This window comes from Dasypus novemcinctus, chromosome 10 (assembly GCF_030445035.2).
Source record: "Dasypus novemcinctus isolate mDasNov1 chromosome 10, mDasNov1.1.hap2, whole genome shotgun sequence".
Lineage (NCBI taxonomy): Eukaryota > Metazoa > Chordata > Mammalia > Cingulata > Dasypodidae > Dasypus > Dasypus novemcinctus.
In genome coordinates this window covers 107,913,849-107,933,564 of record NC_080682.1, presented here as the reverse complement: position 1 = coordinate 107,933,564, position 19,716 = coordinate 107,913,849, and the positions used below count along the sequence as shown (strand labels likewise).

Genomic DNA, 19,716 nt, shown 5'->3' with positions numbered 1-19,716 from the left:
GAATCACATATTCAAGCAACTAACATACTGAAACAGAGACCGCCCAGAGCAATGGCTCAAACAAGAGAGAAATATATTTCTATCTCACAAAGCAGTTGAGAAGTAGTCAGGTGGTCCAAGGCTGATAGAAAGCTCTGCCCCATAGGGTCATCCAAGATAGGTTTCTTCTTTCTCGTTTGGCTACTCTCCCCTTCCCAAGTTAAATCCTAGCACCAGAACAATCTTTACAACCATATCACACTCTTAAGAACCATCTTAACCACCCAGATGATAGCTCAACTCTACCAGGTCCACATTCTCCCCTGTGGGAAGGGAGAAAGATGAAGTTGAAACCAAGCACCTTCTTTTAAGGAAGTGACCTGTAAGTGGATATGGTCGCTTTTTGCTGCAAGGGAGGTGGAGAAATCTCTGGCTGAATGACCAAGAACTCAGCTAAAACATGAGGGCTTCTGTTACTAAAGGGAAGAAGGAGAGAATGGATTTTGGGTTACAAATTGCCATCTTCCATGGACACCATCAGGGTTCTGCGTCCTCTTTTGCTTTTCTCTGTGTTTGTTTTATCCTCAGGCAGACCTTTCCCATTGATGGCAAAAATGTTCACTGACATCTTATGGTCTCCCAGTTTAGCAATTTCAGTAAAAAAAGAAAGTGGCTCTTTCCAGCAAAGGATGAAGATTCCCTCTAATTGAGCCAACATGGACCACATGCCCATCCCTAAACTAGTCACTTGGGCTGGGGGATGCAGTGCTCTGGCCATCCAGGTGTGGGTAATACAGTTGCCCCTTACAGATGGGTGGGGTGGGATCAACCTCCCCCAAAGCCATGTGATCTAAAAGTAGGAGAGTAGTGGTCCCCAAAAGTAAAACTGTGAGGTGCTGTTATCACCAGAATGGATGCTGAGCAAGCCAAACACCGGATAACCATTAGACTTCTCTCTCCCATCAGGCCATAGGATGGTTCAAGGAGAATATACAATTGAATGTGCTTTAAAACCCCAAACGAACAAATGTGAAAGGTAATGTTGACAATGAAGTCTCTCCCTTTTACCCTCTCTCGCCAGGAGAACTTCTACTCATCTCTCAAGGCCACATTTAATGTCACTTCTTCCTTGAAGCCCTTCCTGACTTCTCCATGAAATGAATCATCCATTCGCTGTTAAATTGCTATGCTGATCGTATTGTCTGGAAATTATGTTTCTGTGTCTGTCTCTCAGTCCTCCCATATCACCCCCTCCAACTGAGGGCTCCTCCAGAGCTGGGATCCCCCTGTGTCGCACAGTGCCCAAGGCACAGGAAGCTAAACGTGCCTTGAGAAAGAGGACTATAGTCTCACTGACTTTCAGTGCAGACATCCCCCCTCCAAGTTCTAGTCTGTTTTTTTATCTTTGGAAATGATTATTGAAAAGACATTAGCCAAACCCCAGGGAGTTCTGCAAGACTCGGGGGAGGAAAGATCAGACCAGATTAGGATGTTTATAGAAATGTATCTCCTAACGACGGAAAAACAATGCCAAGCATTATTTTATTTGTGGAACTTAAATCAAATCACCAAGATACAAAGTCCCAAATAGAAGGAAGTACAGCAGATAATTGGATAATCAGAGCTGTCTTCTGATCCTATTTGGTGCTGGGGTTAAAAAAAAAAAAAAGCTATGTGTTGTTTTTATTGTTTTAGAAGGTACGGGGGATTTAACCAGGACCTTGTACATGGGAAGAAGGCGCTCAACCACTGAGCTACATCTGCTCCCTGAAAAGCTACATTTTGTAATCAGTTTCCAATCTAAACACATAAATGACATTTTCCTCCAGAAACACCAACACCCCTGGCTTAAATGATGCTGAAAACTCTGCCTTTACAGGAGAGGAACAGAGCTAAAGGCCAGTGAATGTAGCTGGGGGTAAAAGGTGGAGAATGGTGCAGGGGACATAAAGGGAGGGATGTCAAGGAGAGACTGAGAGGTGCTTAGAGGAACAGAAGGGCTTCCTGGAGGAGGTGTCTATGTGGCCTGCTTGGGACGCTCCATCTATGGGTCTCTTCGGTGGGTCCTAGGAATAATAGCTACCATTTATTGAGCCATTATTAGATGCCAAATATTGTGGTAAGCACTTGTATTAATCTGCCAAAGGGGTGCTGGTGCAAAGTACCAGAACTCCGCTGGCTTTTGTAAAGGGTCTTTATTTGGGGTAAAAGCTTAGTTACAAGGCCTCAAAGAGTCCAACTCAGGTGGTTTTTTACCAAAGTCATTTGCCACGTGTTGAAGCAAGATGGCCGCTGATCTCTGCCTGGTGTCTCCTTCCTGGGCTTCCTCTTCCTCTTGAGGCTCCAGGGTCCAGCTTCTTTCCCATCTCCGCTGTAGGCTGGCAGAGGGCTTTCCCTCGGGACTTCCTCTTTCTCAGCTGCAAACTATCAGGTGAATGGCTCATCTTTCCCCAGGGCTCTAGAATCAAAAGTGACAGAGGGAAACGAACTTGGCCCAGTGGTTAGGGCGTCCGTCTACCACATGGGAGGTCTGAGGTTCAAACCCCAGGCCTCCTTGACCCGTGTGGAGCTGGCCCACGCGCAGTGCTGATGAGTGCAAGGAGTGCCCTGCCAAGCAGGGGTGCCCCCGCATAGGGGAGCCCCACGTGCAAGGAGTGCACCCGTAAGGAGAGCCCCCCAGCGTGAAAGAAAGTGCAGCCTGCCCAGGAATGGCGCCGCCCACACTGCCCATGCCGCTGACGACAACAGAAGCGGACAAAGAAACAAGACACAGCAAATAGACACAGAGAACAGACAACCGGGGAGGGGGGAATAAAATAAAATAATAAAATAAAATAAATCTTAAAAAAAAAAAAAAAGTGGCAGAGCTCTCTCTCTTCCCGTGTGCCTTCCTGAGTGAATGTCCATTTACATCAGCCCTTCAAGGGGGTAGGGACTCAACCTGAGTTACCCCTTACTGAATCAGAAACCCTAAATTGGTTTTATCAAGTAAACTTAATCAGAAGCCCCCCACTGATTTTAATACAATCAAAGGATATCACACCCAGAGGAACAGATTAGCTTACAATCTTTCTCTTTTGGGGATTCATAAAATAATCCCAAACTATCACAGCACTGTTCATGCATTATCTCATTTTAATTTTAAGAACAATCTGCCAAGTTGAGAACTGGTACCCCCATTTACAGATGAGGAAACTAAAGATCAGAAAGCCATAGTGATGGCCATACAGCTAAAGGAGTGAGTACGAAAGCCAGAATTTGAATCACTGTGGATTTGCTTCGACGCAAAGCTTCTGATTTGGGTCTTTTTTTTAATTGCTGTTGTTTAAAAATTTATTTTTTATTTACTTCTTCCCCTTCCCCACCCCACCCCAGTTGTCTGTTCTCTGTGTCCATTTGCTGTGTGTTCTTCTGTGTCTGCTTGTATTCTTGTCAGTGGCACCGGGAATCTGTGTCTCCTTTTGTTGCATCATCTTGCTGTGTCAGGTCTCCATGTGTGTGGCACCACTCCTGGGCAGGCTGCACTTTCTTTTGTGCTGAGCGTCTCTCCTTACGGGGCGAACTCCTTGCGCGTGGGCTCCCCTACACGGGGGACACCCCTGCGTGGCATGGCACTCCTTGCATGCATCAGCACTGCACACGGGCCAGCTCGCCACACAGGTTAGGAGGCCCGGGGTTTGAACCTTCCATGTGGTAGGTGGATGCTCTAACCATTAAGCCAAGTCTGCTTCCCTGATTTGAGTCTAACTTTTCTCATAAAACCACTTTGTGGTAGCTATTATTTCCTTCATTCTACAGATGAGGAGACCCAGCGATGACCGAGCTTGCCCAAATGACACAGACAGTGCCACAGCCACAGGAAACATCAGATCTGTCTGACTCCGAAATCTATTCAGTCTCTCAGGCAGAGGAAGAGTAGAGCCAAGGGTGGGAATGCCAGGAAGTTCCCGCAGGACAGCCTGAACCTGTCCTAGGGCATGTGTCCCTGTCTCCCACCCACAACCAACTGCCCTGCCTGGGTTCCTCTCAAGAATCTTCTGTCTTTTTTATTGAACCTATAGTTGGCACTGGAGTTGGTAGGTTTATGTCCAAAAGACTTGAATCTCTGGGCTGTCCATGTGCCAGCTGGGCCCCGAGCCTCAGCAGAGTTGCAACACCTACTCTCCAGTTCACTGAACTCACCCAGGACAACTAACAAGGAGGTGAGGATGCACAGCCACCACACCAAGGACCCGAGAGAGTCTACAACTGAAGGCAAGAGAGCCCATCCATCAGCCATATGGGATTGAAACCCCCTCTCAATTAGAGGGGGAGTGGGCATCACCATCCCAGAATCCTCAGGATTGGGGAATAAAATATGGACTAGAGTGGACTTACTGGTATTTTACTATAGACATATTGTGATTCTAGCAATAGAAGAAATTCTATCACTGATGTGGAGACAGTGGCCACTGGAGTTGCTGAAGTCAGGGAAAGGGAAAAAGAGATGTAATATGCGGGCATTTCGGGGGCTTAAAATTATCCTGAATGACATTGCAAAGACAGATACAGGCCATTATATATCCTGCCATAACCTGCAGAATGGACTGGGAGAGAACTATAATCCATGCTATAGGGCAATGCTCCGAAATGTGTTCATCAATTGCAATGAATGTACCACACTAATGAAAGAAGTTGTTACTGTGGGAAAAGTGGGAGGTGTGGGGAGTGGGGCACATGGGAATCCCCTATATTTTTTTACATAACATTTTATGTAATCTAAGTATCTTTTAAAAATAAATTTAAAACATATTTTTTTAAAAAGACTCTTCTTTTCATCACCTCTCCTCCAGTGTGGCCCCTGGGCTGAACAGGGACTGGGGCTTGGCAAGATGGCCTAAGAGACCCCTTCCCCCTGGAAAAGATGCACCCAGGGCACTACAACTTTCACGCAACAACTGGCAAGCGCTTGTATCAGGAACCAGCCAAACTGGGTTCAAATCCAGGCCTATGACGGGCCAATTATAGCAGTTCCCTTTTTAAAAACTCTATTCTGGGACAGGCATTTCACTAGAGGTTTCCTCCATAGTCTGGCATTTAATCCCAATGATTGGCCCTATTTTACAAGAGAGGCGCCTGAGGCTCCCGGAGGCGAAGTGATGAACACAAGAACAGCAAATCAGAACGAATCTGGGATTTGAACGCCCCAAGGCCTCAGATCCTGCTGTTGCCTAGGAGCTGAGGAAGGAGGAGTGTTGGGGAGGAGTAAGGAGGGGAAAGAAAGAGGAGGAGCTCCCAGCAGCGAGAGCCGACGACAGCAGGTGATTTTTTTCTGCAGCGCGCATTCTCCCAGCATCTTCCCTGGATTTTGTTTCCCCCTGCTGAGCGGCAGGAAAGGGTGGGGCCGCTTCCCTGCAGCAGAGGCAGCGGCGGCCGCGGCTTGCAGCATCACCGAGGGCAGCGGCGGCAGCAGCAATGCTGGGTCTCCGCTGGAGGTGACCGCCTCCGAGCCCTGCTGGGTGGCTGGCTACTCCCGGCCGCCAGCGGGAAGGAGAACCGAGTCCAGTTCGGATCCTGCGGCCACACCGTCCGACCCCTCCTCTGCGCCATGGCTTAGGCCCGCAGCCACCTCGCCTCGCATCGCCTCTCTCCGCCCGGGTCTGCGCCGCGCCGCAGCCGCAGGGAGGGGCGCGTCCCAGACGCCCTAGCCGGGTTCCCTCCGGGACGCGGTGCCTCCAGCCCCAGCGCTACCCCCGGCAGACTGCGCTCCCGAGACCTCTGCAGGGGGCTCCCAGAGGCGCTTGTAGCCGGCAATCGAGGGACTTTACAGACTATCGCAGCGACAGCTTTGCCGGCCGGACCTTGGAGGTTAAGCCCTCTCCCCGGGTGCTCGCTGAGGGAGGAGAGCAAAGCAGCTCCGGCTGACCAGGGGCGGGGAAACGGTGTAGACCAGATTAGATGGTCGGGAGCTAGGGGGCTGAAGGAAGAGTAGAGACTTGCTTTAGAACCTCGGAAAGAAAGAGCGAAAGAGCGAGCTCCAGCTCTGCAGCCAGCATCATGGCGTGGCCGTGCATCACTCGGGCCTGCTGCATCGCCCGCTTCTGGAATCAGCTGGACAAGGCGGACATCGCCGTGCCGCTGGTTTTCACCAAGTACTCGGAGGCCACCGAGCACCCCGGCGCCCCGCCGCAGCCGCCACCCCCGCAGCCGCAGCAGCAGGCGCAGCCGGCGCACGCGCCCCCCTCGGCGCGCGCGGGCGCCATAGAGACGCAGCCGGCGCACGGTGAGTTGGATGCAGTTGCCCGGGCAACAGGGCCGGCTCCCGGGCCCAGCAGCGAGCGCCGGGCCGCGGCGGCCCCGGGCCGGAGCGGCCCCAGCTCTGGCCCTGGCTCCGGCGCGGGCCCCGCGGACTCGGTGATGCGCCAGGACTACCGCGCCTGGAAGGTGCAGCGGCCCGAGCCGAGCTGCCGGCCGCGCAGCGAGTACCAGCCGTCGGACGCGCCCTTCGAGCGCGAGACCCAGTACCAGAAGGACTTCCGCGCCTGGCCCCTGCCGCGCCGCGGGGACCACCCGTGGATCCCCAAGCCGGTGCAGATCCCCTCGTCCTCCCAGACTCCGGCACCCATTCTCGGGGCGCCCAAGCGCCGTCCGCACAGCCATGAGGGCTGGCCGGTGCAGGCCGCCGCTGAGGCCTCGGAGCAGGAGGCGACCCCTAGGGGAGCAGGTGTCCTTGCAGCTGGAAAGGAGTCCGGGGCGGACGAGCGCGACACACGCAAGAAAGCCGGACCCACCTGGATGGTGCGTCGCGGCGAGGGCCAGGGGGCACCCATCCTCGGGGCGCCCAAGAGCCTCCCACAGAGCCAAGAGAGTTGGCCGGTGCAGGCCGCTACTGAGGCCACGGAGCAGGAGGCGGCCCCTAGGGGAGCAGGTGTCCTTGCAGCTGGAAAGGAGTCCGGGGCGGATGAGCGCGACACACGCAAGAAAGCGGGGCCCGCTTGGATGGCGCGTCGCGCCGAGGGCCAGGGGGCACCCATCCTCGGGGCGCCCCAGAGCCGCCCGCAAGGCCAAGAGAGTTGGACGGTGCAGGCCGCCACTGAGGCCTCGGAGCAGGAGGCGGCCCCTGGCGGGGCGGGTGTCCCTGCGGCCGGAAAGGCTTCCGGTGCCGAAGAGCGAGACATACGCAAGAAGGCCGGGGCGGCCTGGATGTTGCGTCGCGCGGAGGGGCAGGGGCTGGAGCAGACGCCACTGCCCGCCGCCCAGGTCCCGGCCCAGGCCGCGGGTCCTGAAGGTGGCAAGGGGCGGGCGGCGGCGGATGCCCTCAACAGGCAAATCCGCGAGGAGGTGGCGAGTGCGGCTGGCAGCTCCTACAGGTGAGACGCGGGCCGCACCCACAGCGTGGCTGGGCACTCTTACTCTCTCCCCACGACGGCCCAGGGCTCGTTCACCCCATCGCAGGCCTGCGTTCAGCCTCCGCGCCCATCTCAGACCGCACCCCCTCCCCACCCCCACCGAAGGCATCCTCCCATTGCTTCTCTTCTGCCCTTGCTCTGGGACAGCTTCTAATATTATCCTTCCCGGCGCGCCCAGGTCCTTCGCTTCACCACTTGAGCCACCTTTTGCCACCCCTGCCTCACCTTAGATCCCTGCTTGCCCAACCTTTCCCAATTTCTTCACAGGCTGCACTTCTCTCCCGCCCCACCCAGCTCACCTGCTGCATTAGCCTGGATGCTGCTGCACCTTGCTGGCTTGGCTGCTGCCCCCCCCCCCACCTTGGCACCTTCCCACAGGGTCCCCATCCTCCCAGAAGAATTCTTTCCCAGTGGCTTCTCCCCTCTTCCCTAGCCCAGCTCACGGGGCCCTTCATCCTTCCCTCCCATCTCTCAGCACCACACCCTTTACTAGAATTCCCGCAGGGCCCTGGCAGATCACCCTCCTCCTTCTACCACTAGGGCTTTGAAGTGATTCTTTCTGCCTCTTAAAAGAGCTATAACACATCGGACCTTTCTGGGCCTCAGGGTTTCACCTGTAAAATGAAGTTGGTAATTGGTATCTGTTAGGATTACTCACTTTACTGATTTAACATTAAATATTCAACATATTTTTTAGCACTGTATGCCAAGCACTGTGCTAATGTTGTGAAGATTAAATAAATTGATTTAGGAGGAAAGTTGTGCCTCCTAGGTGCTTAGTATGTTTTGGTTCCGCTTGATCTTCTACATGATGCCTTATTCTAATTTTCACTTCCTAGATACCTCCAGCCTTCTCCCCTATTGATGCACTTCCTTTCTCTTCTTGTGCTCCAGATGCATTCTCATTGTCCTTCCATCAAAAAGCCTTTCTTTAGTACATTCACATTCCTTGTAAATGGATGCCTTCAAGCATGGAACGCCTCTTCTCTTTCTCTCCCCCTCCCTCCCTCCCCCCCCCCCCCCAACTTTCTAGAATTCTCCTGCTGCAACCTCAGCCCTTCTAGCCGGCTTTCTCACCTTTCTTCCAACCAATGTGGATTTCTGAATATGTAGTATTCTATCTTGCCCTTACGTTTCAGCCCAAATCAGTTACTAACAGATGACAGTTGAACATGTGAAACACTGAGCTTGGGGTTTCTGAAGAGGCAGATAAACATGGTGTGTTATTGAGAGGGAGGCGTTCAAGATGAGGCTTATGGAGTCCCTTGTCATTGCCACAGCCAGTTGCCTCCTTCCTGCAGGAGGGTGTGGCAGGAAGCACTGCAGAGAACAAGCCCTTTGCCAAGATCCTATATGTAGTCTTGTGGCATGCTGATGCCATTTCCAGCGAACATGATAAACATCCCCTCATAAGCTGAAGAAAGACTAGCATATACAGAATCCTCATTTGTTAAGACAAAATCTACCCACCCGCTCCCTAGTTTTGACCTGGAAAGCATTTCCAAGTGAGAAGAGGCAGCTAATCAATTGGCCCCTATTCCGTCTTCCTGAATTCCACCTCCCACTTGGCATCTCTCTTGGTTTATTCTATCACAACCACACTGGTCCCCCAGGAGTATACCACTTCCTTATAAAGCTCTGGGTCGAGCAAGAATATATATTCCTTTCCTTGGCTCATAGCCATGAGGAAGTGGTGGAGTTCTTTGGTTTTGGTTTTTGTTTTTTTCTACAATATATATTATCAATGAAGTATCAAAAAGATAAGAAAGGGGGGGCATAGAAAAATAAAGACAAGATGTAGTTTTCTGATTCTGTCACGGCTTTCTTATCTACAGGGCCCTACTTCACTCCCCTGAGAATCCTAAAGCTGGCCCAACATTACAGATTCCTGGCCTGGCCTCTTCCTTTCCATTTCCCTGTGGCAGGTTGTAGCCTACCACCTGAGGTCAGGAGCTACCTCTCCTCACCTCCATATGGTCAGTGCCAAATAAGGGAGACCACTGATTCTCCAGCCTCCTTGTTTAGTCCCACTTGGGTTATGTTTCCAAGCTGGCAGCACTAGCTTTGTCTATGGATGATGGTCCATGCAATCAGGGAACGACCGCAGCCTTCTGATGCTACCCACTCCAAATATTTGGGGTTGTACCTTTGTTCTGTGTAGTCTCTCCCCCCCCCCAAAAAAAAAAACAGCACCTTAACTATGCAGTAAGCATGCCAGAGCTTCATGCAAGAATTACACATATCCTGGGAGTAACTGGATGGGGGAGTGGGGGAGTGAAGGATACTATACTCCCTTGGCTGACGAGAATGATTATTTTTAGTGGCCATTAGAATTCCATCAACCTGTCAAGAAAAATCTCTAAGGCCTCAAAAAAATGATTTTTTTAAAATTTGGAGTCTTCTGTAAAATTTAATTATGCATGATTTTGGGGCCAGGGATGCCATTTTGCTGTATAATCAGGAAGGTTTTGAAACATTAAAAGAATGAGTGTTGTCAAGAGATGTCAATTTCTGTAATGGACAAAGTGCATGATAAATTTTATGTGAAATTTAACATTATTTTTTGTTACAGAAGAAAAATTAACTGATAGTTGGAAAATGCACTTTGGGTAAAATTAGGTATGAAGAAATCAGATATTTTATGACTTAAATATACCACAAAAGAAAAAATGCCTGGAAATTATGGGCTTATTTGGAACATTGATTTCCCTTCCCTATTGTAACATCATTCCCCTTGCTACAATTCTAGGTAATTCCTTAATTTGAGTATGATTCATGTCTTCTATAGGTGAGCCTTACATGCCAAGTAGGGCTCATTTCAATGATAATTTGATTTCCAAGCCCTTCCCTTATTTCACTCTATATAAATGATGGTACATTTACACCACAGTGATGGGTATATCTCATGGGCTTTACAAATGACATCTGTCACATGACATTAATCTGAGCTGTTTGCTTAAAATAGAGGAAGGACAAACATATTGGTATATAATGTAAAATATACATTCAGTATCCAGAGTCACATATATGCTAATTTGTTTTCCCCTACAATGTACAGTTGGTAGACAATATTAAATGTCCTTTGATGCTTTGGTTTTGAGAAACCTTCCCTATTCAACAGTTCATCTAATTTATAACCCATCCATGTTAGTCTGAGATTTTTGCATTCAAGTGGCATCTGGGATATACTTTGGAATTATTCACACTCATAAAGCTGATTAATTTTTAATACATTCATTTTACATAGATGATTTAAAATTGAAAGTCATGTCTTTGATCCTTTTTTTTTTTTAATGTTAAGGATGGGTTTCACTGGGTAGCCATTTGCAACTTTAGACCTGGCGTTTTCAATTAGAAAACAGATGAGTTACAAGGATGGTATTAAAATCCCCCTCCCAGTCAACCCCATTGCCCTGGCCATCAGTTAATAGGGATAGATAGGGTAGCAGGTGCTCCCCATAGAAATGCTAATGATAAACTTTTCCTGGAAGAAATCAGCTGAGGCACCAGGAGGTAGAATTAATAAACCAGAGGCAAAATACTTGAAAAATGATCACGGTGACAAGGAAAACAAAGAAAAGGAGCTTTCATGTCCGCCCCACGGCCTTTCACAAAGGATAGAGAAAGGCTCATCTGACATTGCTCGTGCTGTGCAGAGCCAGCCCCCTGAATTTCCCTGCATTTCTTCTCGGGTAAGTGCCAGCAGTACCTCAAGACCTCTGGTGGCGACTGAATCTTCAGTGATTCCTTCAGAGGTTCTGCCACTCAAAATTTATTTTCCTCCTAGTCCCCCTTTACATTGGTGCTCTCATCATTGACTGCTTGATTATAAAATACTCTTGTACATATTTTAATTTCCTAGGCTGCTGTAACAAATGACCACAAACTGCCTCTCTTAAACAACTGAAATGTATTCTCTCACAGCTTTAGAGCTAGAAGTCTGGAATCATGGTGTGGGCTGGGTTGGCTCCTTCTAGGGGCTCCACGCCTCTCTCCTGGCCTCTGGTGTTTCTTGGCTTGTAGCTGCAGCGCCCCAGTTTCTGCCTCCATCTTCACAGCCTTCTTTCCCTGAGTGTCTGTGACTCCAATTCTCCCTCCTCCTTGTAAGGACACCAGTCATTGGATTTATAACCCAGTGTGACCTCAATATATCTGCAAAGACCCTATTTCCAAATAACATTGACAGGTTAGAATTGGAACACATCTTTTTGGGAGGACACAGTTCAACTCAAATAGAGCAGAGGCTCCATTGTGTTCGTTTCTGTACCTCTCACAGCCAGCAGTGTACATAGGTGCCACATAGATTTGTTGAATGCAGTGGAATTTTTAGGATTTGGTGAATGTTTAGGCAATTACCAATTATTAATATCATTCCATTTCATTTAGTTGAATTTATTTCAGAAAATGACTACAGAGCCCTTCTAATACATCAGACAGGATTCTAGTGATACCAAATGAGTAAGTTATAATCCTTATGTAAGGAAATTGTGTCTCCCTTAATCAAAATAAAGCCCAAAACCTCGAGGATAGCACTAGAAGTAAATGTTCAAATGCGGAAGGGTAGCATAAACTTGCAGCCCTGACTCTAGCTGCACCTTCACCTAGAGCAGTGGTCCTCAGCCTTGGCTGCACATTGGAATCACTGGAGAGCTTTAAAAATGCAAAGCCTAGATTACTAGCCCAGAAAATCCTACTTAATTGGTCTGGGCAACTGGATATTTTAAAACTGTCCCAGGTGATTCTTATGTGCAACTCTGGTTAAGACCTACTTCCCTAACCTACAGGTTCTTAAATTTTAGGGCACAAAAAGAATCACCTGGAAAGCATCCAAAATGCAGATTCTTGGACCACCTCCTCAGACATATACTGATTCTCTGCATTTACAATGGAACCTAAGAACCCACATTTTTTTTTTAGGAGGTACTAGGGATTGAACCCTGGACCTTGTACATGGGAGCAGACGCTCAACCACTTGAGCTACATCCGCTCCTCAAGAATCTACATTTTAACAAGTGCTCCGCGTAGTTTTGATGCCGGTAAACTTCAGGCTATACTTGGAGCAACACCTGTCAGAGAGCTTTATCATTTTAAGGTGTTGAATTTTCCCATATACAAACATGGTACAGCTTGTCACTTATTTCAATTTTTTATGTCCTTCTCTTATGTTTTGTTTCTCCATGAAAGTCTTTTATATCTCTTATAGTTTTCCAGTTTTGTTTTCTATATTTAAATCTTTAATAATCTAATGATATTATCTTTATGGTGCGGAATGAGGTAGGGATCTAATTTTCTTTTTCCTCTTAAGGAAAGCCATTTATCTCAATAACCCTTCAGAAAAGTTCAGTTTTTGTCCCTACTAATTTATAACATCTCCTCTGCATATAAAGTTCTCTTCTATGCTTGGGTATGTGTCTGGGCTTTCTCTTCTATTCCACTGGACTGAGATAAATGCCACACTATTTACTTTTCCTATTTCTATGGTATCTTATAACTATGGTTCTATTGTGAAGAGTATATTTTACCACATTTTATAATTTGTCATTGCTGATATACTTAAAATTTTTTTAAACTTTCATTTTAAAATATATAAGCTTATAGGAAAGTTGCAAAAATAATCCAAAAATAAATACAGATAACTTCAATATACCTCCTACCCAGATACTCAGATTTATCAACTTTTAACGTATTCCCAGATTTGTTATGTTATTCTATTAATCTCTTTTTCTGTTTGTCTATCAATTTTCTAAACATTTCAGAGTGGGTTGCATATGTCATGCTCCTTTACCACTTAATATTTCCATGTATATAACTAGTAACAAGGACATTCCCTTATATAACTACATTAAGTACAATTATCAAGTTCAAGAAATTTAACATTGGTATAAAGCATACAGTCTGTGTTATGGTTTTTTCAGTTGTCCCAATAATGTCTTTTGGGGTGTTTTCTCCATTACTAGGTCCAGTCTAGGATCATGCATTACATTTAATTGTCATTATCTCTTTAGTCTCTCTCTATTTTTTAAATGATCGTAACATATATACAACATAAAATTTCCCATCTCAGCCATTCCCAAACATGAAATTCAGTGGCATTAATCACATTCACTATCCATTACCAAAACTTTTCCATCACCCCAGAGACCCTGTACTCTTTATGTATTAACTCCCCATTCTCCCTCTCCCACACCCCTGGTAACCTCTATTCTGCTCTCTGTCTTTATGAAGTTGCATGTTCTAGTTATTTCTTACTAGTGGAATCATACAATAGCTGTCCTTTTGTGTCTGGCTTATTTCACTCAACAGGATGTCTTCAAGGTTCATCCATGTTTTTTATTTTTTTTTAATCAATTTATTTATTTCTCTCCCCTACCCCCTCCCCAACCGTTGTCTGCTCTGTGTCCATTCACTGTGTGTTCTTCTGTGTCCCCTTGCATTCTTGTCACATGGTACTGGGAAATTGTGTCGCTTTTTTTGTTGTGTCATCTTGCTGCATCAGCTCTCTGTACGGTGCTACTCCTAGGCAGGCTGCGCTTTTTTCACGCGGGGCGACTTTCCATGTGGGGTGCACTCCTTGCGTGTCCCCCTATGTGGGGGACATCCCTGCATGGCATGGCACTCCTTGCACGTGGCAGTATTGCGTGTGGGCCAGCTCACCACACGGGTCAGGAGGCCCTGGGCACCAAACCCTGGACCTCCTATATGGTAGGCGGATGCTCTTATCAATTGAGCCACAACTGCTTCCCCATCAGTGTTGTTGTATGTATCATAATGTCATTCCTTTTTACAACTGAATAATATTTTATTGTATGCATATACCACAGTTTGTTTATCCATTCATCTGTTGGTGGGCACTTGGGGTCATTTCCATCTTTTGGCTAGTGTGAATAATGCTACCCTGAACATTTGTGAACAAATATTTGTTTGCGTCCCTGTTTTCAGTTTCTTTGGCTGTATTTATGAGTGGAATTTCCAGATCATATGATAGTTCTTTAACTTTCCACAGTGGATACTCCATCTAATACTCCCTCCAGCATGAAGGTTCCAGTTTCTCCTTATCCTCTTCAACACTTGTTACTTTTGTTTTTTGTTTTGTTTTTTTAAATAATAGCTATTTTTGTGGGTATCAAATAGTATCTCATTGTGGTTTTGATTTGCACTTCCTTAATGGTTAATGATGTTGAGCATCTTTGCATGTGTTTATCAGATATTTGTATATCTTCTTTGGAAAATTGTTCAAGTCCTTTGCCCATATTTTAATTAGGTTGTTGGTCTTTTTATTGTTGGGTTGTTGGTGTTCTTTATATATTCTGGACATTAAACCCCTATCAGATACATGACTTGTAACTATCTTCTCCCATTCTGTGGGTGCTTTTTCATTTTCTTGATAATTTCCTTTGATGTACAAAAGTTTTAAATTGTGATGAAGTCAGATTTATCTATGGTTTCTATTTTTTGCTTGTGCTGTTGGTGTCATACCTAGATTCCATTCCCAAATACAAGATCATAAAGATTTGCCCCTATGTCACCTTCTAAGAGTTTTATGGTTTTGGCTTTATATTTAGGTCTTAGATCCATTTTGAGTTAATTTTGGTCTATGGTATGACCTAAGGGTTCAAAACCTTTGCACGTGGCTATCCACTTCTCCCAATACTGTTAGTTGGGAAAACTGGATATTTCCCAATACCCAGTTGCATAGGCTCGAAACCCTTGTCAAAAATCAGTTGGCCATTGTTTTAGTTTGCGAAAAGCTGCTGGGAGCAATATACCCGAAATGGGCTGACTTTTACAGTGAGGATTTATTCAGTTAAAAACTTGAAATTCTGAAGCAGAGAAAGTATCCAAATCAAGGCATCATCAGGAGATCCTTTCTTCCCCAGCTGCTGCTGTGGGCAGTGAGCACGTTGCAGCATCTGCTCATCTCTCCCCTCTCCTCGAGGCCGGGGTGCTTTCAGCTGGCTAAAGGGGCTTCCTGTCAGCTTCTGTGTTCTGTTGATTTCAGCTTCTGACTCCAAGGGCCTCTTCTCTCAGGCTCACGGCTCCTCTCTATCTCTTTAGGTTTTTCTATGCCTGTGGCTTTTTATATCTCCTTTTATAAAGGATTCCAGTAAGAGGATTAAGACCCACCCTGAGGCATACAATCTAATCAGAGGCCCTTAAATGGGGTAATTTAATCAAAAGTTCCTACCTACAATAGATTTTCATGCACAGGAATGAATTAGCCCTAAGGACATGATTTGCTGGGGTCCACAAATGCTTCAAACTGCCATAACCATAGATGTGTGGGTCCATTTTTGGACTTTCAGTTCTACTCCATTAGTCTATATGTCTATCCTTATGCCAGTACCACACTGTTTTGATTACTGTAGCTTTGTAGTAAGTTTTAAAATCAGGACCGATGAGTCCTCCATTTTGTTCTTTTTCAAAATTGTTTTGGCTATTCAGGGCCCCATGCCCTTCCATATGAATTTGATGGTTCATTTTTTCCACTTCTGCCAAAAAGACTTCTGGAATTTTGAAAGGTATTGCACTGAATCCACGTATTGTATTGGGTAATACTGACATCGTAACAATATTAACTCTTCCAATCCATGAACATGGTGTGTCTTTCCATTCATTTAGGTCTTCTTTAATTCCTTGGAGAATATTTTGTAGTTTTCAGTGTACAAGTCTTTTACCTCATTTGTTAAATTTATTTCCAGATATTTTATTTTTAAATGCTATTAAAACTGTAACCATTTTAATTTACACTTCAGATTGTTCTTTACTAGTGTATAGGAGCACAACTGATTTTTGTGTGTTGAACTTGTATCCTGCCACTTTGCTGTACTAGCTTATTAGTTCTAAATAGTTTTATTGTGGGTTCCTTTGGATTTTCTGTATTTAAGACCTTAATCATCTGAAAACAGAGATCATTTTGTTTCTTCCTTTCCAATTTGGATACCTTTTATATCTTTTTCTTGACAATTTCTCTGGTTAGAAATTCTAGTATAATATTGAAAAGCATTTGTGAAAACAGACATCCTTGTTTTGTTCCTGATATTAGAGGTAAAGTTTTCAGTCTTTCACTATTAGGTATGGTGTTAGCTGTGGGTTTTCATAAATGGCTGTATTTTGATGAAGTAGTTCCTTTCTATTACTATTTTCTAAGTGTTTTAATCATGGTGGGGTGTTGAATTTTGTCAAATGTCTTTTCTGTGTTAGTCTTTTCAAACAATCCAATTTTTATTTTATTAATCATCTTTTTTTTTTTCAGTAAATTTTGCTCTTATTTTTACTCTTCCTTTTCTTTTTCTGATCTGAGAGGTAGATATAGGGCAGGTTATAAGAACAGCATTGTATTCCTGGGTAAGGAGTTTGAATTTTCTTCTAGAGACAATTATGAGTCACTGACCAAAGATAAGCAGGGGAGAAATAATTAAATTTTGTAAAGCTCCCACTGGCTAACTGCCCTGGGGAGGCTGGAAAAAGTAGGGTTAATTAGTAGGCTATGGAAATAATCCAGAAAGAATGATGAAGACTGGACTATAGCAGTAACTGTAGGATTGGAGCCTCATGACTCATTATAGATACAAAATAACAGATTTTTAAAAAATAACATACTTCTTTTATTTATTTTTTTTTTAAAGATTTATTTTTTATTTGTTTCTCTCCCCTCCCCGCCCCTACCCCAGTTGTCTGTTCTCTGTGTCCATTTGCTTTGTGTTCTTTTGTCCGCTTCTGTTGTTGTCAGCGGCATGGGAATCTGTGTCTCTTTTTTTGTTGTGTCATCTTGCTGCGTCAGCTCTCCGTGTGTGTGGCGCCATTCTTAGGCAGGTTGCACTTTCTTTCGCGCTGGGCAGCTCTCCTTACGGGGCACACTCCTTGCGCGTGGGGCTCCCCTACACGGGGACACCCCTGCATGGCACAGCACTCCCTGCGCGCATCAGCACTGCACGTGGGCCAGCTCCACACAGGTCAAGGAGGCCCGGGGTTTGAACTGCGGACCTCCCATGTGGTAGACGGACACCCTAACCCCTGGGCCAAGTCCGCTGCCCAAAACAACAGATCTTAATGACCAGTTGTATTAGTCAGCTGAAGGGGGTGATGATGCAGTGTGCCAGAAATCTGTTGGCCTTTTTAAAGGGTATTTATTTGGGGTAAAAGCTTACAGTTACAAGGCCTTAAAGAGTCCAACTCAAGGTTGCTTTCTCACCAAAGTCAGTTGCCATGTGTTGAAGCAAGATGGCCGCTGATCTCTGCCTGGTGTCTCCTTCCTGGGCTTCCTCTTCCTCTTGAGGCTCCAGGGCCCAGCTTCTTCCCCATCTCATCTGTAGGCTGGCAGAGGGCTTGTCCCTCAGGACTTCCTCCCTCTCAGCTACAACCTGTCAGGCAAATGGCTCATCTCTCCCCAAGATCAAAAAGTGACAGAGCGCTCTCTCTTCCCGTGTGTCTTCTTGAGTGAGCGTCCATTTACATCAGCCCACCAAGGGGGTGGGGACTCAACCTGAGTTACCCCTTACTGACATAACCCAATCAGAAGCCCTAAATTGACTTTATCAAGTAAACTTAATCAGAGGGCCCACTGAATTTAATACAATCAAAGGGTATCACACCCAGAGGAATAGATTCATTTAAATCTCTTCTCTTGGGGATATATAAAATAATCTCAAACTGTCATACTGATTGAGATGCAAGAAAGAGGATATAATCCATGATGACTGGTATTTCTGGTTTGGTTAACTTAATGGTGCAGTCATTGGAACAGGGAATGTAGAGGAGAAAGAAAGTCAGGGGTAGGGAAGCAGATTTGGCTCAACTGATAGAGCATCTGCCTATCACACACAAGGTCCAGGGTTCAAACCCAGGGCCTCCTAACCCATGCGGTGAGCTGGCCCACGCATAGTGCTGGTGTGTGCAAGGAGTGCTGTGCCACGCAGGGGTGTCCCCCATATAGGGAAGCCCCATATGCAAGGAGTGCACCTCATAAGGAGAGCCATTGCACATGAGAAAAGCACAGCCTGCCCAGGAGTGGCGTTGCACACACGGAGAGCTGACGCAGCAAGGTGATGCAACAAAAAGCGACACAGATTCCCAGTGCTGCTAACAAGAATCCAAGTGTACACAGAAGAACACACACAGCGTTGGGGGGGAGAGAGAAACAAATTAAAACTAAATAAATAAATAAATCTTTTCAGAAAAACACACGTCAGGGGTACAAACTGGGCTTCTTTTTTAATATCTAGAATTTGAATTGCCTGTGAGATATCCAACTAGAGTCTTCAAGGGTCAGTTGAGTAAATGCATCTGAAGTTGAAAAGAGAAGTCTGGGTTGGAAATATGGATTTGAAACCATTAGCTTATGGGTATGGAAGGGGAGGAAGGAGATGTGGTTCAAGTGATAGGGCTTCCGCCTACCATATGGGAGGACCCGGGTTGGATCCCTGGGTCTCCTGGTGAAAAAGAAGAGAAAGCATGTCTGCATGGCGAGCCAGTGCCTGTGTGGTGAGCTGAGTGCCCACACGACGAGAGTGACTGCACAGTGAGCTAGTACCTGGGCAAGTGAATCACACAGCAAGATGATGACACAACAAAAGAGAGACAAAGGGGAGAGGTCCCCAGGATTGAATCCCACTGAATCCTAGAGGAGAAAAAAAATGAGAAGAGAAGACCAAAAAGAGAAATAGATACAGAAGATCACACGGTGAATGGATACAGGCAGCAAAAACAGCAGGGTGGGTAGAAGGGGAGGGGAAGGGGGGGGGGGAATAAAATTAATAAATAAATAAAAATAATAATTAAAAAAAAAAAAAGACCATGGGAGGAAGTGAATTCATCCCTGACAAGGGAGTAGAAAAAATTAGCCACCAGAGCATGGATACCTGGCAGATACAAGTATTTGGTACTGGCGGCAAAAGGATATCCATGAAAAAGATGAAGAATCGGCCAGAGAGAAGAAAAGAAAATCAGGAGAACAATTTGCCATGAAAACCACATTGCATGCCTTACTCAGCAATGCTTTATTTATTCCTATTTGGAAATTTCTACTGAGGGCCTACTTGTACAAGGCATTTTGCTAGATCATGGGTCGACCCTGTGGGTTAACTCTCAGAGATATAAAGGTGTCTGAGACTAACCCCCAAAGAGGAGATAAGAGTTGATATACACTATTAACTTTTGGTTGCTCTTCCAGGCGTCTAATGCATATATGAACTTAAAAATAAAAGCAAGCAGCAATAGTTCTAAATCTATTATCACTAAGAATCACTCGATATCCCAGACACAAAACATACCATAATCCAACAAATGTCATTAGGATTAGGGGGCCATCTCTCTATCAAGGCAGCTGTGGCTTTAGAAATTGTATCAGTTC

At 45.9% G+C, this 19,716-nt stretch overlaps 1 protein-coding gene across 1 annotated transcript in view; it reads left to right on the top strand.

Annotated features, from left to right (window-relative positions):
- Positions 1–3,065: 3,065 nt before the first annotated feature.
- Positions 3,066–19,716, top strand: part of MAP6 (microtubule associated protein 6) — a 105,355-nt gene continuing 88,704 nt past the window's right edge. The window contains exon 1 of the mRNA XM_058305976.2: positions 3,066–7,328. Within this exon, the coding sequence (XP_058161959.1) occupies positions 6,016–7,328 (1,313 nt within the window). The 5' untranslated portion in view covers positions 3,066–6,015. The remainder of the gene's footprint in view (positions 7,329–19,716) is intronic.